This window comes from Sphaerodactylus townsendi, linkage group LG17, assembly GCF_021028975.2.
Source record: "Sphaerodactylus townsendi isolate TG3544 linkage group LG17, MPM_Stown_v2.3, whole genome shotgun sequence".
Taxonomy (NCBI): domain Eukaryota; kingdom Metazoa; phylum Chordata; class Lepidosauria; order Squamata; family Sphaerodactylidae; genus Sphaerodactylus; species Sphaerodactylus townsendi.
In genome coordinates this window covers 608,220-626,741 of record NC_059441.1, presented here as the reverse complement: position 1 = coordinate 626,741, position 18,522 = coordinate 608,220, and the positions used below count along the sequence as shown (strand labels likewise).

Below are 18,522 nucleotides of genomic sequence, written 5' to 3'. Positions count from 1 at the left end.
AAGGCCTGCTTGATGCAACTCCAGTATGACCGGTTCTGGTGGGTTTTCCGGGATGCATGGCCATGGTCTGATGGACCACGCAGCAGTGACGTAGTGGCTAAGAGCAGTGGCTAAGAGCAGGTGCACTCTGATCTGGAGGAACCGGGTTTGATTCCCAGCTCTACCGCTGAGTTGTGGGAGGCTTTCATCTGGGGAATTCAAATCAGCCTGTACACTTCCTCACACATGCCAGTTGGGTGATTCTTGGGCTAGTTCACAGCCGGAAGTTCTCTCAGCTCCCCACCCACCTCACAGGGTGTTTGTTGTGAGGGGGGAAGGACAAGGAGATTATAAGCCCCTTTGAGTCTCCTGCAGGAGAGAAAGGGGGATAGAAATCCAAACTCTTCTTCTTATTATTCCTAACATTTCGCCTGCATCTGTGGCTGGTATCTTCAGAGGTGTATCACAGACTTCCCTCTGTGATACGCCTCTGAAGATGCCAGCCACAGATGCAGGCGAAACGTTAGGAACAAGATCCACCAGACCACGGCCACACAGCCCAGAAAACCCACCAGAACCAGTTGAATCCAGCCGTGAAAGCCTTCGACAATATATCCAGTATGACTATCTTTCTCTCCCTCTGCTGCTGTGCTGATGTATTTTCAGTCTAGCTGCTCAAAATTCATAACCCTAAGAACATCACTTTGGTCTGACGTTAGTGGGATGCGCTTTCCCAAGCCAAGGCAGGGCATTCCAGCTTGGCAGGCGGTCTGTAGGAGCTACCTCATGTGTTCTTTGCTGGGAAGCAAGGTTTTAGCCAATAGTTTGTGCACAGTTTGTGTTCAGATAGCTGCATGTTTGAATGCCCTCCACAGCGACAACAAAATTCTTTCCAGGGAGGTAACTAACAGGCAGAAGCATTCCCTGATATTATATCTTTCTATATGCAGGTGAGAAGAAGAAGAAGAAGAAGAAGAAGAAGAGGAGAAGGAGGAGGAGGAGGAGGAGTTTGGATTTATATCCCCCCTTTCTCTCCTGTGGGAGACTCAAAGGGGCTTACAATCTCCTTGCCCTTCCCCCCTCACAACAAACACCCTGTGAAGTGGGTGGGGCTGAGAGAGTTCCGAGAAGCTGTGACTAGCCCAAGGTCACCCAGCTGGCGTGTGTGGGAGTGTACAGGCTAATCTGAATTCCCCAGATAAGCCTCCACAGCTCAGGCGGCAGAGCGGAGAATCAAACCCGGTTCCTCCAGATTAGATACATGCGCTCTTAACCTCCTACGCCACTGCTGCTCCCATTAAAAAAAAAGTTCTAAGAAAAAGCATGACACATTTGGTTTCGCTCTGTATAAGGTGGCCTGCACTGTTCCCTTTTGAAAGGGAAATGGAAAAGACAAACAAGAGGAAGCCAGAAGCTGTTGTCTGAATGACAACAGGAAATACTGAGAGCTTTCCTACTTTTTCCACACTCACTGTTTACAGATTGTACAGGGATAATTAACATGATAGGATAGAAAAGGTAGATTTGAGTCCAGTAGCACCTTAGCGATCAACAAGGTTTTGGGAGTGTAAGCTTTTGAGAGTAAAAGCTCTCTTTGTTAGATATAAGACAAAAGGAGTGTTAACTCTCGAAAGGTCATACCCCAGGAGCCTTGTTGGTCTCTAAAGTGCTACTGGATTCAACTGTTGACCAACATACCTACCTTTTGAAATTATTGTTAAGAGTATTTGGCATCCATGTATATTTAATTTTTGTAGGAGCAATACCACTTGCATCCTTGGGTTAATGCTGAGCAGCTGCCTAATTGGAGTGACCTTTGCCAGGTGCTTAATTGGGGTTTGGCTTCAGAGGCGGAGCTACAAGGGGATGCAAGTTGCACCGGGCACGCGTCTGGTGGGGGGGCAGCAAAAATTTCAGGTTTGTTTTTTGCATTAGTGTTTTCCAGTTTTTGGCCAGCAGGGGGTGCAGTTTTTAAATTTCAGGGAATTTTCAGGGGGTTAGGTGAGGTTTGGTCCAGGGGGTGCCCCCCACTCCCCGTTGTTTCCAATGGGAGCTAATAGGAGATGGGGGTTACACCTTTGAGAGTCCATAACTTTGGACCCCCTGAACCAAACTTCACCAAACCTGGCTGGTATCATTAGGAGAGTCTCCTAAAGATACCCTGAAATTTTGATGCTGCTAGCCTAAAAACTGCTCCCCCTGCAGGCCGAAAACTGAAAAAACAGTTAAAAAATACAAAAAACACAAACAAACATGAGGGGGGCAGCAAAACTCAGATTTTGCACCGGGCTCCATTTTCCCTAGCTATGCCTCTGCTTGGCTTCTACATTCTTCCCTACCTACTATTGCTACCTCTCTCTTCATTCATTCACGTTATTGTGTATGATTCTTCTTCCTAATATAGCTGTGTATGTTTTGTGCCAGTGCTTATGCACTCAAGTTTTTTTACTGCTTTTTTGTATATATGTTTTGTAGCCTGCCTTATCTTTTTAAACTCTACATAAAAAGAAGTAACTTTCTTAACAGTTCTGCTGCGTGTATCATTCAACTCTGCTAAGCAAACCTTTTATCAGGTTTTGCACCCAGGTTCTATCAATTATGATAGCCGGAAGCATGAAGTGCAGATTCACTAAACTGCGAGGAAGCCATTCTCCAGTGAGAACAGGAAGAGAACGATAGGGACATTATCTTATAATGTATTTAAGCCAAAATATATTTAATCACACCAAATATATTAGAAGCGACTTACTCACTTATAAAGATTAAACACTTTATAAGAAAAATGTATTAGTCAGAAAAGCATGGAGGAGAAACCCACAGAGGAAACACAGGCTGTACTTTTTAGAAAGTTTGGTAAGAGCATGTTGGAATTTGTGACCTCGCAGCACAGAGATAAGGTGGAAGGCAGAAAGTTACAAAAGACACAGACAAAGGCTTGATTGATATAGCAACCGTTGGTTGACATGACAACCTTTGTGCAAGATGATTTTAAATTTAGGGGAGGACCATAAGAAGGTGGATAGAAGGTGAGGAGATGATGACCAAGTCTGTACGTCTTCCTGACCCAAACCAATGGCCAGAAGGCAGGGAGGGATGTTTTGTGGAGGTATAAATTATGTTACGTTGACACTCAGCCCTTTGAACCTCCTCTTGCCTGCTTGTAGAGAGAGAGTTCCCATTCTGCGACAACAATAAATCTCTGAGCACTGACGAAGTTTTTGGATGGTTATTTTTGTAAACCGGTCAGACCTTTTGCTCTGAGGACAGAACTTGCTCTGTGCCTATCAAGAACGTACACACCTTTGCTTAATCTTTGCAAATACGGCGTCACAGATTGTGCAAAACTTATTACTTGGAAACCAAAAAGCATGTGAGAGTAGGACCGCAGTATGTACATCCAGGCCTTCCAGTCTGCACAAATATCAATATTATATGCCGGTGATGCATTTTTAAAGATGCAATCCGGTAGCCGTCAGCTTTGACTGATGTTTATAGTTCCTGTCTTTGCCCTTTTGACCTATGATGGATGACAAATACACTGAGGAGGGTGTGGTAGGGTGGGAGGAAATGATGACAAAAAGGGCGATTCCGCACACGAGTAAAATAGGTTCGACCCAGTTCCCTGAGAAGGGTACTAACCTAGGTCGAAGCCATTGTTGTTCCCCTACTGCAACCAGCTTTGATCCCAGATCGAGGGCTGAATCATCTCTGTGCTCTTCGGCCAGCTTCCCGTCTGAAGTTGGCTACTGTTCCCACGGCCATGTTCCGCCTCATCCTCAATAATATCGCTATTAGAAAAAAAAAAAAAAAAAAAAAAAAACCGCTACAGGAATGTGGAGGGACAAGGTGGCATTTTGATTGGCCGCTACATTGGTATCGCCGGAAATTGTGTGTCATGCAGTATTGGCTTGAATGAGGGACTCCTGGCAATCAGAGATTCCCGCGACTTTTACCGGAATCGAAAGCTGAGTTCTCGAGCGGGTTCCTGAAAAGTAGCAGTTCCCCAACTGGAGTCGGAAATGTGACCGCTACACGGGGCTTAAGCTGGTAATAAAACCATCGCCGATCCCAGTGGTTGTGCGGAGCACTTAGGTCGAACGCAGCTGAACTTAGGTCGCTATCACGCAAGTGCGGAATCGACCAAAGACCCCTTGCTCAAAATTCCACTCTCAGCTTCCACCCTGATTACTCCATATAGAAGAACCGGTAGAGCCAGCTGCAGGAAGAATTTTATTGAAACGTCTCCGCCAAATTATCATTAATAAATACAGCCACAAAACAGAAACTAGAGGAACGGAACAGACCCACCCCCCTGTGCAGCAAAGGAAACTGAACAAATTCTTCAGCATTCCCCAGAACCCCCAAATCCTTCTATTTTCTGCTGTGCTAATTCCCACCCCAGTGTCGGCTCTCCATGATCTATGGTGAATTATTCCCTGCTCCCCTCCTTTAGACTCAACCTGTACTTTACACAGGGACATAACATAGCAAGGCAAGCCGGGGACAGGGACGCAGTGGGCCAAACCACGGACTGGCTGCGGACAGAAAAGGAAGGAAAGGTGGGTTGTTGGAAGCAGCCACGGCTACAGAGAGAAGCCGCCCAGGTTACTGCGTCAAGGAGTGGATGATGTCCTTCACCAGCATGGTGCCGATCAACATCTTCTCGCTGTTGATGGTCAGGTGTGCCGCATTTCCGGCCTTCTTCTCCAGGGTGATAAGGATGAGGCTTCCACTGCTAACCGTCTTAGCAGCAAATCTACCCAAAGGGGAAAAGCCACACAGAAGCGATGAAGGGTGATGGTTTAAATGAAAGGCAACTTTCACAGTCCTCGTCCCACACCCCTGCTCTCGCTCCATCCAAGGATTGCAATGTGATTGTATGCAGCAGGTAGACCAAGTTCTCCCAGACATGGCATCTTTTCTTTGCTATGCCAAAGGAAGTTAGGATGAACATCCCTCCCCTCCCCCAAATTGATTTCCAGCTAGGAAAGGAAAATGCCAGCATGGCTTAACACAATAAGTAGTAATATCCCCGTCCTCCCAAATTTGTTCCTTATTTGTTTTCAGTGAGGAAAAACAAAATGCCAGCATGGCTTAACACTAGGATCTCTCAGCACTGGAATTACCAGTTCCAAACAAAGGACATGCTGAATTTGCAGTTTTTGAAATAGCAGGAATTTAGGTGCTGCAGGACATTCAGGTCATACAGTAAAAGGGAAATAGACCCAATGGGGTACGCTGGTGATTTCAGTCAGCCCTCCATCTGCAAAACCACCTAAGCTTAGCCCATCGAAGCTTGGGCTTATTCCAACCGTTACACCAACACAACTTGTATATCTACAATTCCAGATGATTCAGAGCAGGATGGTGAATCCCAGGTCTCCATAGCAGGATTACTATTGCCCCTGCCAGCATAGCCAATTGGCCATGCTGGCAGGGGCTGATGGGAATTGTAGTCCATAACATCTGGAGTGCCAAAGGTTCGCCACCACGGACCTAGAGGTAAGCTTGGAAATCTCTGCCCAGCTAAAGCCAATCTCTCTCTGGATCTCAACCAATGGCAGAGAAGACCAGGGCTTAGCCAATAGCAGAGGGATCTGGCAATGGCCCAAGAAAACAAGGATGGTATTAAGGGAAAAGAGACGGCCATTTTGACCAGCCAGAGCCAGCTTCTCACCGATATTCCTTGTCCGACCCACAGGGCACACGGCTAACGTTGGCGGCGGCTGTTACTTGTTGCACAAGCACATGGTCGCTCTGGCATTTTTCGGGCAGGGTCAGCTTCTCTGTGATCTCACTCATACCCGTCAGCTTTCCTGCAGGGCAGAAGAAGACATCAGTATACATTTGCTGGCCAAAGGCAAACCCATTTCTAAGACAGTGTGCGGCTGGGTCAGGACGGGGTGTCGGAGAGAACCCTTTACTGCCTCCTGGGACAGGCAACAAATTCGTCAGCTGCAAACTTTTGTCTTTATGCACCGGGCTAAAATTCCCAGCCTCTCCCCCCCCCCCCCAAATGTGGCGCTGTCAGCTGAGAAACGTAAAATATTTTCCTCCCACCTCTGTTTCTCCACCAGCTTCCTGAGATTTGGAAAGCTTAAAACAAAACATAACTGACTTGGCTCTGCAAATTCACCCGGGAAAAGCCTGCCAACACATTTCTCGTCTGGCCCTGAAGAGAAAGCGGCAGCTTGTAAACAGCTAAAGCAATCTCAGCAACGAGGGAATCTAAATATGACATTTCACAGCCACCACCTCTTCCTAGCCACACCTGGATGACTTCTGTGTCTGTTTCCCCATATTTGCACCATCATATGTCTATATCACTACCATCCTGAACAGATGCAAAATGTGGTATCTTTTTAAAGTCATAGCTGGGATGGCATCAGTGGCCACTAGAAACAGGGCCCTAGAAACTAGAAAACTATCTACACTCGCCTAAAGAGAAGGCCATTTCCTGCCTGAATTCCATCCGGTCTGCCATCTAGGATGAGCTGACCAGGTTGATGATGATGATGATGATGATGATGAAGAAGGAGGAGGAGGAGGAGGGGGGGGAAGGGGAAGGGGAAGAGGAAGAAGAAGAAGATGAGGAAGAAGAAGAAAAAGAAGAAGAAGAAGAGGAAGAGAAAAAAGGAAGAAGAGGAAGAAGAAGAGGAAGAAGAGGAGGAGGAGGAGGAAGAAGAAGAAGAGGAAGAAGAAGAAGAAGAAGAAGAAGAAGAAGAAGAAGAAGAAGAAGAAGAAGAAGAAGAAGAAGAAGAAGAAGAAGAAGAAGAGAAAGAAGAAGAAGAGGAAGAAGAAGAGGAAGAAGAATGTGGATTTATACCCTCACCTTCCTCTCCTGCAAGGAGACGCAAGGTGGCTTACAAGCTCCTTTCCCTTCCTCTCCCCACAACAGACACCTTGTGAGGTAGGTAGGGCTGAGAGAGCTCCGAAGGGCTGTGACCAGCCCAAGGTCACCTAGCAGGAATGTAGGAGAGCAGAAACACATCTGGTTCACCAGATAAGCCTCTGCCACTCAGATGGAGGCGTGGAGAATCAAACCGGGTTCTCCAGATTAGAATCCACCTGCTCCTAACCACTACACAGCACTGTTTCAAGTCTACCGAGCAAAATTACATAATCTGAACCTCGTAGAAGTGTTATTGGGGTCTTCAGTGGTCCTGCGAATGCAAAAGTGAAGCCATGACTGGGATAGTCTAGCCCAACAATTCTTTGCAAAAGTTGCAGCAGCTGCTAAATGGTTCCCCATAGCTGCTTACTGGCCTTCTACCCTTCCACCCACCCCTGATCTAGCTGTTCACTGATCTCAGCTAGAGGGGTGTTCAAATCCACCAACTGCGATCTGGGGCTCCAGAGAGATACAAACTTGTACTTTTGTATCGCAACAGCTGGTTTTTATTGCCCCTACTCTAATGTGGCACGAACAGGGCGATCTGCCATTTTACATACAGGGGCCAGCAAAGTGAAGTGCCAGCCCCTGCCGGACAACCCCATATTGCTTCTCAGCCCTATTGACTCCCAGTCATGGTTATTTGCAGAGCTCAAGTGAGTCTCTATTGTAAAACTGCTCAGCAATGCATAAGAGCAGGAAGGTGCCATGGTGGCGAACCTATGGCACTCCAGATGTTCATGGACTACAATTCCCATCAGCCCCTGCCAGCATGGCCAATTGGTGAAGTGCCAGCCCCTGCTGGACAACCCCATCTCAGCTTCTCAGCCCTATTGACTCCCAATTGGCCATGCTGGCAGGGGCTGATGGGAATTGTAGTTCATGAACATCTGGGGTGCCATAGGTTCGCCACCACTTGTCTAGAGGCAGAAAAGGGCATCCAAGTGAGATACAAACATCTACAAGCAGGTCCAGTTCCAGGTGTTGGGGCCCCTTGGGCAGAGAGTTTCCAGGAAGAAGAAGAGTTTATGTATACCGTGCTTTCCTCTCCTTTAAGGAGTCTCAAAGCATCTCACAAACTCCTTTTCTCTTCTTCTCCCCACAAAAGACTCCTTATAAGGTAGGTGGGGCTGAGAGAGTTCCGAGAGAACCGTGACCAGTCCAAGGTTGCCCGGCAGGCTTCATGCGGAGGAGTGAGGAAACAAATCCGGTTCACCAGATTAGTCTGCAGCTCATGTGGAGGAGTGGGGAATCAAACCAGGTTCTCCAGATTAGAACCGCTCTTAACTACACCACACGGGGCCATTGTCCCCACCTCTGCTCCTCTCACACCCTGCCTCTTTCCCACCCTTTCAGATGCCTTTCTCTGGACAGCGTGTCCATCAGCTGCCTGCCTGCAAGCCCTCCCATACCCAGTGCTCACAGTTGCTTGCACGGCCTACATCCCCTTCCCCAACAGCACTACCCATAAGACCATCTGGATGCCTGTAAGTGTGTGGGTGTGTGTGTGTGTGACAGTACTGCCCCTCCCAGAAACCCTAAGCCCCGGCAGCTACCCCATCTCAAGGTATGCAAGCCACCAACCTGAAAGAGCTGGGCACGCATCAGAATATCCTCAGAGGCAGAACTTCCATTAAATAAAGCATGCCTACAATTATCTTTCCCCACCCAGTTGTGGGTTTTCCAGGCTGTGTGGCCGTGGTCTGGAAGATCTTGTCCCTAACGTTTCGCCTGCATCTGTGGCCGGCATCTTCAGAGGTGTATCACAGAGAGAAGTGTGCTACACACTGTGTCCAGTCACCAGATTTGCCAGAAGTGTGCAACAGACTTCTCTCTGTGATACACCTCTGAAGATTCCGGTCACAGATGCAGGCAAAACGTCAGGGACAAGTATTGCTGAAGGATTTCACGGCCGGATTCAACTGGTTCTGGTGGGTTTTCCAGGCTGTGTGGTCGTGGTCTGGCGGATCTCGTTCCTAACGTTTCGCCAGCATCTGTGGCTGGCATCTTCAGAGGTGTATCACAGAGGGAAGTCTGTTACACACTGTGTCAGACTTCCCTCTGTGATACACCTCTGTGATACTCCTCTGAAGATGCCAGCTGCAGATGCAGGCAAAACGTTAGGAACAAGATCCACCAGACCACGGCCACACAGCCCAGAAAACCCACCAGAACCAGTGAGGGACAAGATCTACCAGACCACGGCCACACAGCCCGGAAAACCCACCACAACCAGTGAGGGACAAGATCTACCAGACCACGGCCACACAGCCTGGAAAACCCACCAGAACCAGTTAGGGACAAGATCTACCAGACCACGGCCACACAGCCCGGAAAACCCAGTTAGGGACAAGGTCTACCAGACCACGGCCACACAGTCCGGAAAACCCACCAGAACCAGTTAGGGACAAGATCTACCAGACCACGGCCACACAGCCCGGAAAACCCACCACAACCAGTTAGGGACAAGGTCTACCAGACCACAGCCCAGAAAACCCACCACAACTGGCTGAATCTGGCCGTGAAAGCCTTCGATAATACATTTCCCCACCCAACTTGATTTCTACCAGCTACCAGAAGGGCCCTCTCTAACAAGCTGGCTGAGGGTCAGTTATCCAGTGAGCCTTCTTCTCTTTGCAGGGAGAGTGTGGCTTAGTGTATTGGGGCAGGCGGGGCTCGTAAGCTCAAGGCCAAACATGCTAGGGGGGCTGCCTAGCCGGACCATGCAGAAAGTGTGGTTCCCCAAAAAGCAGCCCAGGGGTTGCCAGGTGCTCTGCCAAGGTAAAGAGGGGGCGGGGAGACGTACAGTAGGGCACAAGAGCAGGTCTGCCCCCATACCCCTGGATGCTTCTCTAGCTGCTTGGTAACATCCATGCAAGTAAGGAAACGCGACCACCGCAGAGGTAAAATAGACAAACTGGACTACATGCTAATGGGCAAGGATCGCAGAGTTACAAGAAGAAGAAGAAGAAGAGTTTGGATTTATATCTCTCTCCTGCAGGAGACTCAAAGGGGCTGACAATCTCCTTGCCCTTCCCCCCTCACAACAAACACCCTGTGAGGTGGGTGGGGCTGAGAGAGCTCCGAGAAGCTGTGACTAGCCCAAGGTCACCCAGCTGGCGCGTGTGGGAGTGCACAGGCTAATCTGAATTCCCCAGATAAGCCTCCACAGCTCAGGCGGCAGAGCTGGGAATCAAACCTGGTTCCTCCAGATTAGATACACGAGCTCTTAACCTCCTATGCCACTGCGTAGACAACAGTCAATAGACAAACTGGACTACATGCTAATGGGCAGGGATCGCAGAGTTACAAGTACAACAGTACGGTTCCGTCTATTAATTTGTAAATTTAGAAGGAAACAGTCAGTGATAGGATTTTAAGGGGCGGGCCGTTATTTAAATATATTACAACCACACACAGTAGTAAATATAGTTTTTTAGCTAGAAAGACAGAATTCTAATAGGATTTTTTTAAAGGAAGCATTCTTCCTGATGCTACGGTCTAAATTTCTTGTGTATATCGTACTTCTGCCGATGCAGATAACCGACTGTAATTTTGACTGTTCGTTTGGTCGTCGACTGCAATAAATTAATGAGGACGGTGATACCAATCTTGGTTTATGGCTACCAATCTTGATCCTCTTTGATCTGAGATTGCAAATGCCTTAACAGTCCAGGTGCTCGGGAGCAGCAGCAGCAGCAGCAGAAGGCCATTGCTTTCACCTCCTGCAGGTGAGCTCCCAAAGGCACCTGGTGGGCCACTGCAAGGAGCAGAGAGCTAGATGGACTCTGGTCTGATCCAGCTGGCTTGTTCTTATGTTCTTATACTGTAGAGCAGGGGTCTTCAAACTATGGCCCTCCAGATGTTCATGGACTACAATTCCCATCAGCCCCTGCCAGCATGGCCAAATGGTAGGGCCCATGGGAATTGTCGTCTATGAACATCTGGAGGGCCATAGTTTGAAGACCCCTGCTGTAGAGGTAAACAGGTGCAGAAAACCTGGAGGCGAGGGATGACTTGCCACTATGCAAACATGGTGCAGGCGGAACTGTGGCCTCCCTTTTGTTGTCTTTTTCACAACCAGCTGATTGGAGGCTTCCGAAATTTATGGCAAGCCACAGTTTGCCTGACATTAAAAAAAGGCGCCCTATTTCTGGCCTACTGGCCCCGGGGCAGGATAAGTCCAAAGGCAACAGATCAAAACAGCAGCAAGGAGGGACCCGGTGTGCCCGGAGCAGAAGGGGTGCTACCGGAAGGGGTGCGGAGGAAGGGTTTAGTGTCCCTGCGTTGAAAGCAAAGCTAGTGGTTCAGTAGCTAGGCCGGAGAAGAGCCCCCACCCCCACCCCAGGGCGGAAGCGGTGATACTACCACAGTTAGAAAAGGGGTCACCACCCAGTGGAAGCAGCACTAGCGCTAGGACTAAGAGGAGCAGACAGCATCCGCAGGGCAGTCGCTACCTGTGCTGGCACTTACCCACACCCATCCTTATCAGTTGCTCTAAAGGGGGAACAAAACAAAACAGAAAGCAAGAATGCAACAGGCAGCAGAGGAGAACGAGACACACAGTTAGCACCGGGCTTCCAGCACAACCTGGGGGGGGGGCACTCCCCTCACAGCCGCGGCCGGCGTGGGCGGGAGGCCTGTCCTGACGGGAACCTCTCTGCTAATTCCCTTGCCAGCCAGCAACGGTAGGGAAAGGGCCCCGGTGCAAACCTTCGTCAGGGGTTGGCAGGAAGGGAGGTCACAAGGTTAGCATTGCTCGTTCGGATTAGGCGACGGCAGCAATGCAAAGGAAGGCGGTGAGACGTGGCGGCTTTCCCCGAGTCCTAGCGTGGGAGCCTCTTTGTCAAGGGTTCCCCATCCCCCCCGGACTACCTGAACAGCGGTGGGGTGGGAGAAGAGGGGTGCCCCCCACCCGTTACCTTGTTCCTTCTTGAACTCATTTTCACTCATGAAGACAGGAGCCATGAGCTCTCCCACCGGGGGCTGGATGGACACATAAAACTGGCGCGTGTGCGTACTAGAGAGAGAGAGAGAGAAGCCAAGGTGAAATGTGTGCAGTTTTAATGCTAAAAATTACATTAAGAACAGGCTTTTAGGCCATACAAGTCACACTCAAGGCAGTTTTTAAACGCCTTTTTATAGGCCCTTTCCGCACATGCAGAATAATGCACTTTCAAGCCACTTTCACAATATAGACAATATACAATATACAATCAAAGGGAACAAAGGCCAGGCTACTTCTATTCGGATGCCCTCACCTATTGACCTTGCTATCTTCATTGTTGTTCACATGCTGCATACTTCATTGTTACTCACTTGTCAGGCTACTTCTATTCAGATGCCCTCACCTATTGACCTTGCTATCGTCATTGTTACTCACATGCTGCATACTTCATTGTTACTCACTTGCCAGGCTGCTTCTATTCATATGCCCTCACCTGAATTAAATCCAGTTAATTTGTTCTAGGCACTCCAAAAAACATACCCAAAACACATTTTTGGTGAATAAACATAGTGTTTAATCAGTGGTGGGATCCAAAAAATTTAATAACAGGTTCCGATGGTGGTGGGATTCAAACAGTGGCGCCGCCACACACACACACCTCCAGTCCCTATTGGGCAGGGAGGTTGCTTTAGTAACCCCTTCTTGGCACTCAGAAAAAATTAGTAACCACTTCTAGAGAAGTGGTGAGAACTGGTTGGATCCCACCTCTGGGTATATATACTCCACTTGCTTTCCTTTCCTACTATCAGATCCTCTGAAGATGCCAGCCACAGATGCAGGCGAAACGTCAGGAGAGAATGCTGCTAGAACACGGCCATACAGCCCGGAAACCACACAGCGCCCCACTTTCACAATTGTTTGCAAGTGGATTTTGCTATCCCACACAGTAAAATCCCGCTGCAAAGTGCATCAAACATGGATTGAAATGCATTATTTTGCATGTGCGGAAGGGGCCATGGTGTTACTCTTAACCTGTTAGGTTTCCAATTCAGTTTTGAGTTGGGTTTACCCCTTTTTCGCTGTTGAAGGACAGCTACTCACCACAACTGAAAGCTGGCTGCCTGGGTCGAGTCACAGAAATCAATGCCCATCACTACATTGATCGTCTCTCCAGGAGGGAGGGATTCTGCAAACACAAGAAAAAGGTCCCTGATCACATCTTTAGGGAGAACGGCTACACCTCACGCTGTTCCCCTCGTATCAGAGGGATCCAAAGTCCATGAAGTCCATGCCGCCCAGCCAGCATTCAACACTGAGCAAAGGCAGTGCTGCGTAGTGGTTAGAGCGCCTGGTGAAGGACTGGGAACCCCAGGTTCAAATTCTCATGCAGCTCCAAAGAAAAATAAGAAGAAGACCTTGGATTTATATCCCCCCTTTATCTCCTGTAGGAGACTCAAAGGGGCTTACAAGGTCCTTTCCCTTTCACCCCCACAACAAACACCCTGTGAGGTGGGTGGGACTGAGAGCTCCAAAGAACTGTGACTAGCCCAAGATCACCCAGCTGGCATGTGTTGGAGTGCACAAGCTAATCTGGTTCACCAGATAAGCCTCCACAGCTCAAGTGGCAGAGCAGGGAATCAAACCCGGTTCTTCAGATTAGAGTGCACCTGCACTTAACCACTTCCCACCCAGAAGGGGCTAAGGCTGATCTGAAAAGAGAGCCAGCGTGGTGTAGTGGTTAAGAGCAGGTGGTTTCTAATCTGGAGAACTGGGTTGGATTCCCCACTCCTCCACCTGAGTGGCAGAGGCTTATCTGGTGAACCAGATCCCTGCTGCTTTGGCTAGTCACAGTTCTTCTGAGCTCTCTCAGCCCCACCTACCTCACCAGGTGTCTGTTGTGGGGAGAGGAAGGGAAAGGAGCTTGTCAGCCACCTTGAGTCTCCTTACAGGAGAGAAAGGTGGGGTATAGACCCAGACGACAACAACAACAATCAGAAAAACTCTTCCTCTTCCCCTTCCCCTCCCCCCCTCCTCCTCCGCATCACTATCATGCAATCAGGTGGAATTAAGGGAATGGCAAATGCCACTTTGAAATGGGCAACTTGGATAACTAAACCTCCCAATACCAGGCCAGACTACCCCACATGAACCCGTACCGATTTCTTTGAACTCCTGGACGCGCATGCCGGAAAGGAGCTTCGGCTCGTTGATGCAGATATTCTTCACCTCGGTGGCCGTGTTGTTGGAAATCTGGATCTGGACAGCGACCATCCGCAGGTCGGCCGTAAAAGGCTGACGGCTGAAGTGATACTCAACAGAGAGTCCCTCCCCGGTCATACGGTGCAGCAGCTCGTAGGTCTTCACCGCGCCAAATACAGGGCTGATTAACTGCATTGGCGAGAGGAGGAGGAGGATTAGGGAGATGAAGGCAGGCGGCTAAATCAAGGTTGAGAGGAAATGGCTCCTTCCTTCTTTCCTCCCCCTTCTTTCCCTCCCCCTCTCTGAGCAGGTATCATAGAGTTGGCGGACTTAAAGATACCAGAGGGACATCAGGAAGAGCTACTTCACCTAGGGGGAAAAGATAACCCAAGATCAGTCTTGGGTTATCTTTTTTCCCTAAGTCAGGTAACTGTTCCTGATGTCTCTCTGCCATCTTTAAGTCCTCCAACTCTATGATACCTGCTTGGAGAGGGGGAGGGGAAAAAGGGGGAGGAAAGAAGGAAGGAGCCATTTCCTCACAAAGGTCAACAGGTAATGGAGGGGTACAGGTAGGAAAGGGAGTCCTGGAAGCGTCATTGGAATGCATTAGCCCAGTGGTGGCAAATCTTTGGCACTTCAGATGTTATGGACTACAATTCCCATCAGCCCCTGGGGGGGGGGGGGTGGGGGGGGGGGGGGGTGGGGGGGGGGGGGGGTGGGGGGGGGGGGGGGTGGGGGGGGGGGGGGGTGGGGGGGGGGGGGGGTGGGGGGGGGGGGGGGTGGGGGGGGGGGGGGGTGGGGGGGGGGGGGGGTGGGGGGGGGGGGGGGTGGGGGGGGGGGGGGGTGGGGGGGGGGGGGGGTGGGGGGGGGGGGGGGTGGGGGGGGGGGGGGGTGGGGGGGGGGGGGGGTGGGGGGGGGGGGGGGTGGGGGGGGGGGGGGGTGGGGGGGGGGGGGGGTGGGGGGGGGGGGGGGTGGGGGGGGGGGGGGGTGGGGGGGGGGGGGGGTGGGGGGGGGGGGGGGTGGGGGGGGGGGGGGGTGGGGGGGGGGGGGGGTGGGGGGGGGGGGGGGTGGGGGGGGGGGGGGGTGGGGGGGGGGGGGGGTGGGGGGGGGGGGGGGTGGGGGGGGGGGGGGGTGGGGGGGGGGGGGGGTGGGGGGGGGGGGGGGTGGGGGGGGGGGGGGGTGGGGGGGGGGGGGGGTGGGGGGGGGGGGGGGTGGGGGGGGGGGGGGGTGGGGGGGGGGGGGGGTGGGGGGGGGGGGGGGTGGGGGGGGGGGGGGGTGGGGGGGGGGGGGGGTGGGGGGGGGGGGGGGTGGGGGGGGGGGGGGGTGGGGGGGGGGGGGGGTGGGGGGGGGGGGGGGTGGGGGGGGGGGGGGGTGGGGGGGGGGGGGGGTGGGGGGGGGGGGGGGTGGGGGGGGGGGGGGGTGGGGGGGGGGGGGGGTGGGGGGGGGGGGGGGTGGGGGGGGGGGGGGGTGGGGGGGGGGGGGGGTGGGGGGGGGGGGGGGTGGGGGGGGGGGGGGGTGGGGGGGGGGGGGGGTGGGGGGGGGGGGGGGTGGGGGGGGGGGGGGGTGGGGGGGGGGGGGGGTGGGGGGGGGGGGGGGTGGGGGGGGGGGGGGGTGGGGGGGGGGGGGGGTGGGGGGGGGGGGGGGTGGGGGGGGGGGGGGGTGGGGGGGGGGGGGGGTGGGGGGGGGGGGGGGTGGGGGGGGGGGGGGGTGGGGGGGGGGGGGGGTGGGGGGGGGGGGGGGTGGGGGGGGGGGGGGGTGGGGGGGGGGGGGGGTGGGGGGGGGGGGGGGTGGGGGGGGGGGGGGGTGGGGGGGGGGGGGGGTGGGGGGGGGGGGGGGTGGGGGGGGGGGGGGGTGGGGGGGGGGGGGGGTGGGGGGGGGGGGGGGTGGGGGGGGGGGGGGGTGGGGGGGGGGGGGGGTGGGGGGGGGGGGGGGTGGGGGGGGGGGGGGGTGGGGGGGGGGGGGGGTGGGGGGGGGGGGGGGTGGGGGGGGGGGGGGGTGGGGGGGGGGGGGGGTGGGGGGGGGGGGGGGTGGGGGGGGGGGGGGGTGGGGGGGGGGGGGGGTGGGGGGGGGGGGGGGTGGGGGGGGGGGGGGGTGGGGGGGGGGGGGGGTGGGGGGGGGGGGGGGTGGGGGGGGGGGGGGGTGGGGGGGGGGGGGGGTGGGGGGGGGGGGGGGTGGGGGGGGGGGGGGGTGGGGGGGGGGGGGGGTGGGGGGGGGGGGGGGTGGGGGGGGGGGGGGGTGGGGGGGGGGGGGGGTGGGGGGGGGGGGGGGTGGGGGGGGGGGGGGGTGGGGGGGGGGGGGGGTGGGGGGGGGGGGGGGTGGGGGGGGGGGGGGGTGGGGGGGGGGGGGGGTGGGGGGGGGGGGGGGTGGGGGGGGGGGGGGGTGGGGGGGGGGGGGGGTGGGGGGGGGGGGGGGTGGGGGGGGGGGGGGGTGGGGGGGGGGGGGGGTGGGGGGGGGGGGGGGTGGGGGGGGGGGGGGGTGGGGGGGGGGGGGGGTGGGGGGGGGGGGGGGTGGGGGGGGGGGGGGGTGGGGGGGGGGGGGGGTGGGGGGGGGGGGGGGTGGGGGGGGGGGGGGGTGGGGGGGGGGGGGGGTGGGGGGGGGGGGGGGTGGGGGGGGGGGGGGGTGGGGGGGGGGGGGGGTGGGGGGGGGGGGGGGTGGGGGGGGGGGGGGGTGGGGGGGGGGGGGGGTGGGGGGGGGGGGGGGTGGGGGGGGGGGGGGGTGGGGGGGGGGGGGGGTGGGGGGGGGGGGGGGTGGGGGGGGGGGGGGGTGGGGGGGGGGGGGGGTGGGGGGGGGGGGGGGTGGGGGGGGGGGGGGGTGGGGGGGGGGGGGGGTGGGGGGGGGGGGGGGTGGGGGGGGGGGGGGGTGGGGGGGGGGGGGGGTGGGGGGGGGGGGGGGTGGGGGGGGGGGGGGGTGGGGGGGGGGGGGGGTGGGGGGGGGGGGGGGTGGGGGGGGGGGGGGGTGGGGGGGGGGGGGGGTGGGGGGGGGGGGGGGTGGGGGGGGGGGGGGGTGGGGGGGGGGGGGGGTGGGGGGGGGGGGGGGTGGGGGGGGGGGGGGGTGGGGGGGGGGGGGGGTGGGGGGGGGGGGGGGTGGGGGGGGGGGGGGGTGGGGGGGGGGGGGGGTGGGGGGGGGGGGGGGTGGGGGGGGGGGGGGGTGGGGGGGGGGGGGGGTGGGGGGGGGGGGGGGTGGGGGGGGGGGGGGGTGGGGGGGGGGGGGGGTGGGGGGGGGGGGGGGTGGGGGGGGGGGGGGGTGGGGGGGGGGGGGGGTGGGGGGGGGGGGGGGTGGGGGGGGGGGGGGGTGGGGGGGGGGGGGGGTGGGGGGGGGGGGGGGTGGGGGGGGGGGGGGGTGGGGGGGGGGGGGGGTGGGGGGGGGGGGGGGTGGGGGGGGGGGGGGGTGGGGGGGGGGGGGGGTGGGGGGGGGGGGGGGTGGGGGGGGGGGGGGGTGGGGGGGGGGGGGGGTGGGGGGGGGGGGGGGTGGGGGGGGGGGGGGGTGGGGGGGGGGGGGGGTGGGGGGGGGGGGGGGTGGGGGGGGGGGGGGGTGGGGGGGGGGGGGGGTGGGGGGGGGGGGGGGTGGGGGGGGGGGGGGGTGGGGGGGGGGGGGGGTGGGGGGGGGGGGGGGTGGGGGGGGGGGGGGGTGGGGGGGGGGGGGGGTGGGGGGGGGGGGGGGTGGGGGGGGGTCATCATCATCATCATCATCATCATCATCATCATCATCATCATCATCTGCAGTTTTTGATCTCCAGACCCTTAGCCTCGACACCCACCCAAGACAAACAGTGTTGTGTAGCGGTTAGAGGCCCCGACATTGATGGCGAGACTAGCCCAATCTTGTCAGCTTTCAGGTTGGCGGCCCTGGTTAGAATTTGGAAGGGAGACCACCAAGGAAGCCCAGGGCAGCTATGAAGAGGAAGGGAATGGCAAACCAGCTCTGAACACCTCTGAAAATCCTACAGAGCTGCTATAAGGTGGCTGCAATTTAATGGCAATTTTCCACATTACCACCAGTGGGTGGTTAGAGGGTCAAACGGGGACACCCAGGTATGAACCTTCACTCTGCCGTGGAATCTCGCTAGGTGACCTTGGGCCAGTCAAAAACTATCAAAAGCCAACTTATCTCACAGAAGTGGTGGCTGCATGGAGAAAATGCTACTTTGGGTGCCTGCTGAGGAGAAAAACGGGGAACAAAAATCTAAACAAACAGAATCCTTCCCCTCTCCAACGAAAAAGAGAAAACAGATACTCACCCTCCGCTTAATAGACATAGTGGCCACATTCTGGAGCACCACGTACTGGACCTCACTGCCATAACAAGGAGAGACAAGGAACTGACAATGAGGCAGAAGCACCGTAGGAACTCCCTGCCACCAGACGCGGTGACTGCCGCTAGCTTTTTCTCAGCCAAAGGCCAGCGCCTGTCTGCCCAGAGCAGGGAACCTGAATAATTCGGGGGCAAGAGCTTATTGACCCGCCCGTCGGTGAAAAAGCGACTGGAGCCGCAGTTCAATTTTGAC

At 56.3% G+C, this 18,522-nt stretch overlaps 1 protein-coding gene across 1 annotated transcript in view; it reads right to left on the bottom strand.

Moving 5' to 3' along the window:
- Positions 1–4,191: 4,191 nt before the first annotated feature.
- LOC125424637 (AP-3 complex subunit beta-2-like) overlaps positions 4,192–18,522 on the bottom strand; it is a 34,922-nt gene continuing 20,591 nt past the window's right edge. Inside the window, exons 10-17 of the mRNA XM_048482041.1 lie at positions 18,131–18,310; positions 17,787–17,863; positions 14,383–14,498; positions 13,976–14,207; positions 12,921–13,005; positions 11,794–11,891; positions 5,657–5,795; positions 4,192–4,735 (exon numbers count right to left, since the gene is read on the bottom strand). Coding sequence (XP_048337998.1) covers positions 4,585–4,735; positions 5,657–5,795; positions 11,794–11,891; positions 12,921–13,005; positions 13,976–14,207; positions 14,383–14,498; positions 17,787–17,863; positions 18,131–18,310 — 1,078 coding nt within the window. The 3' untranslated portion in view covers positions 4,192–4,584. The remainder of the gene's footprint in view (positions 4,736–5,656; positions 5,796–11,793; positions 11,892–12,920; positions 13,006–13,975; positions 14,208–14,382; positions 14,499–17,786; positions 17,864–18,130; positions 18,311–18,522) is intronic.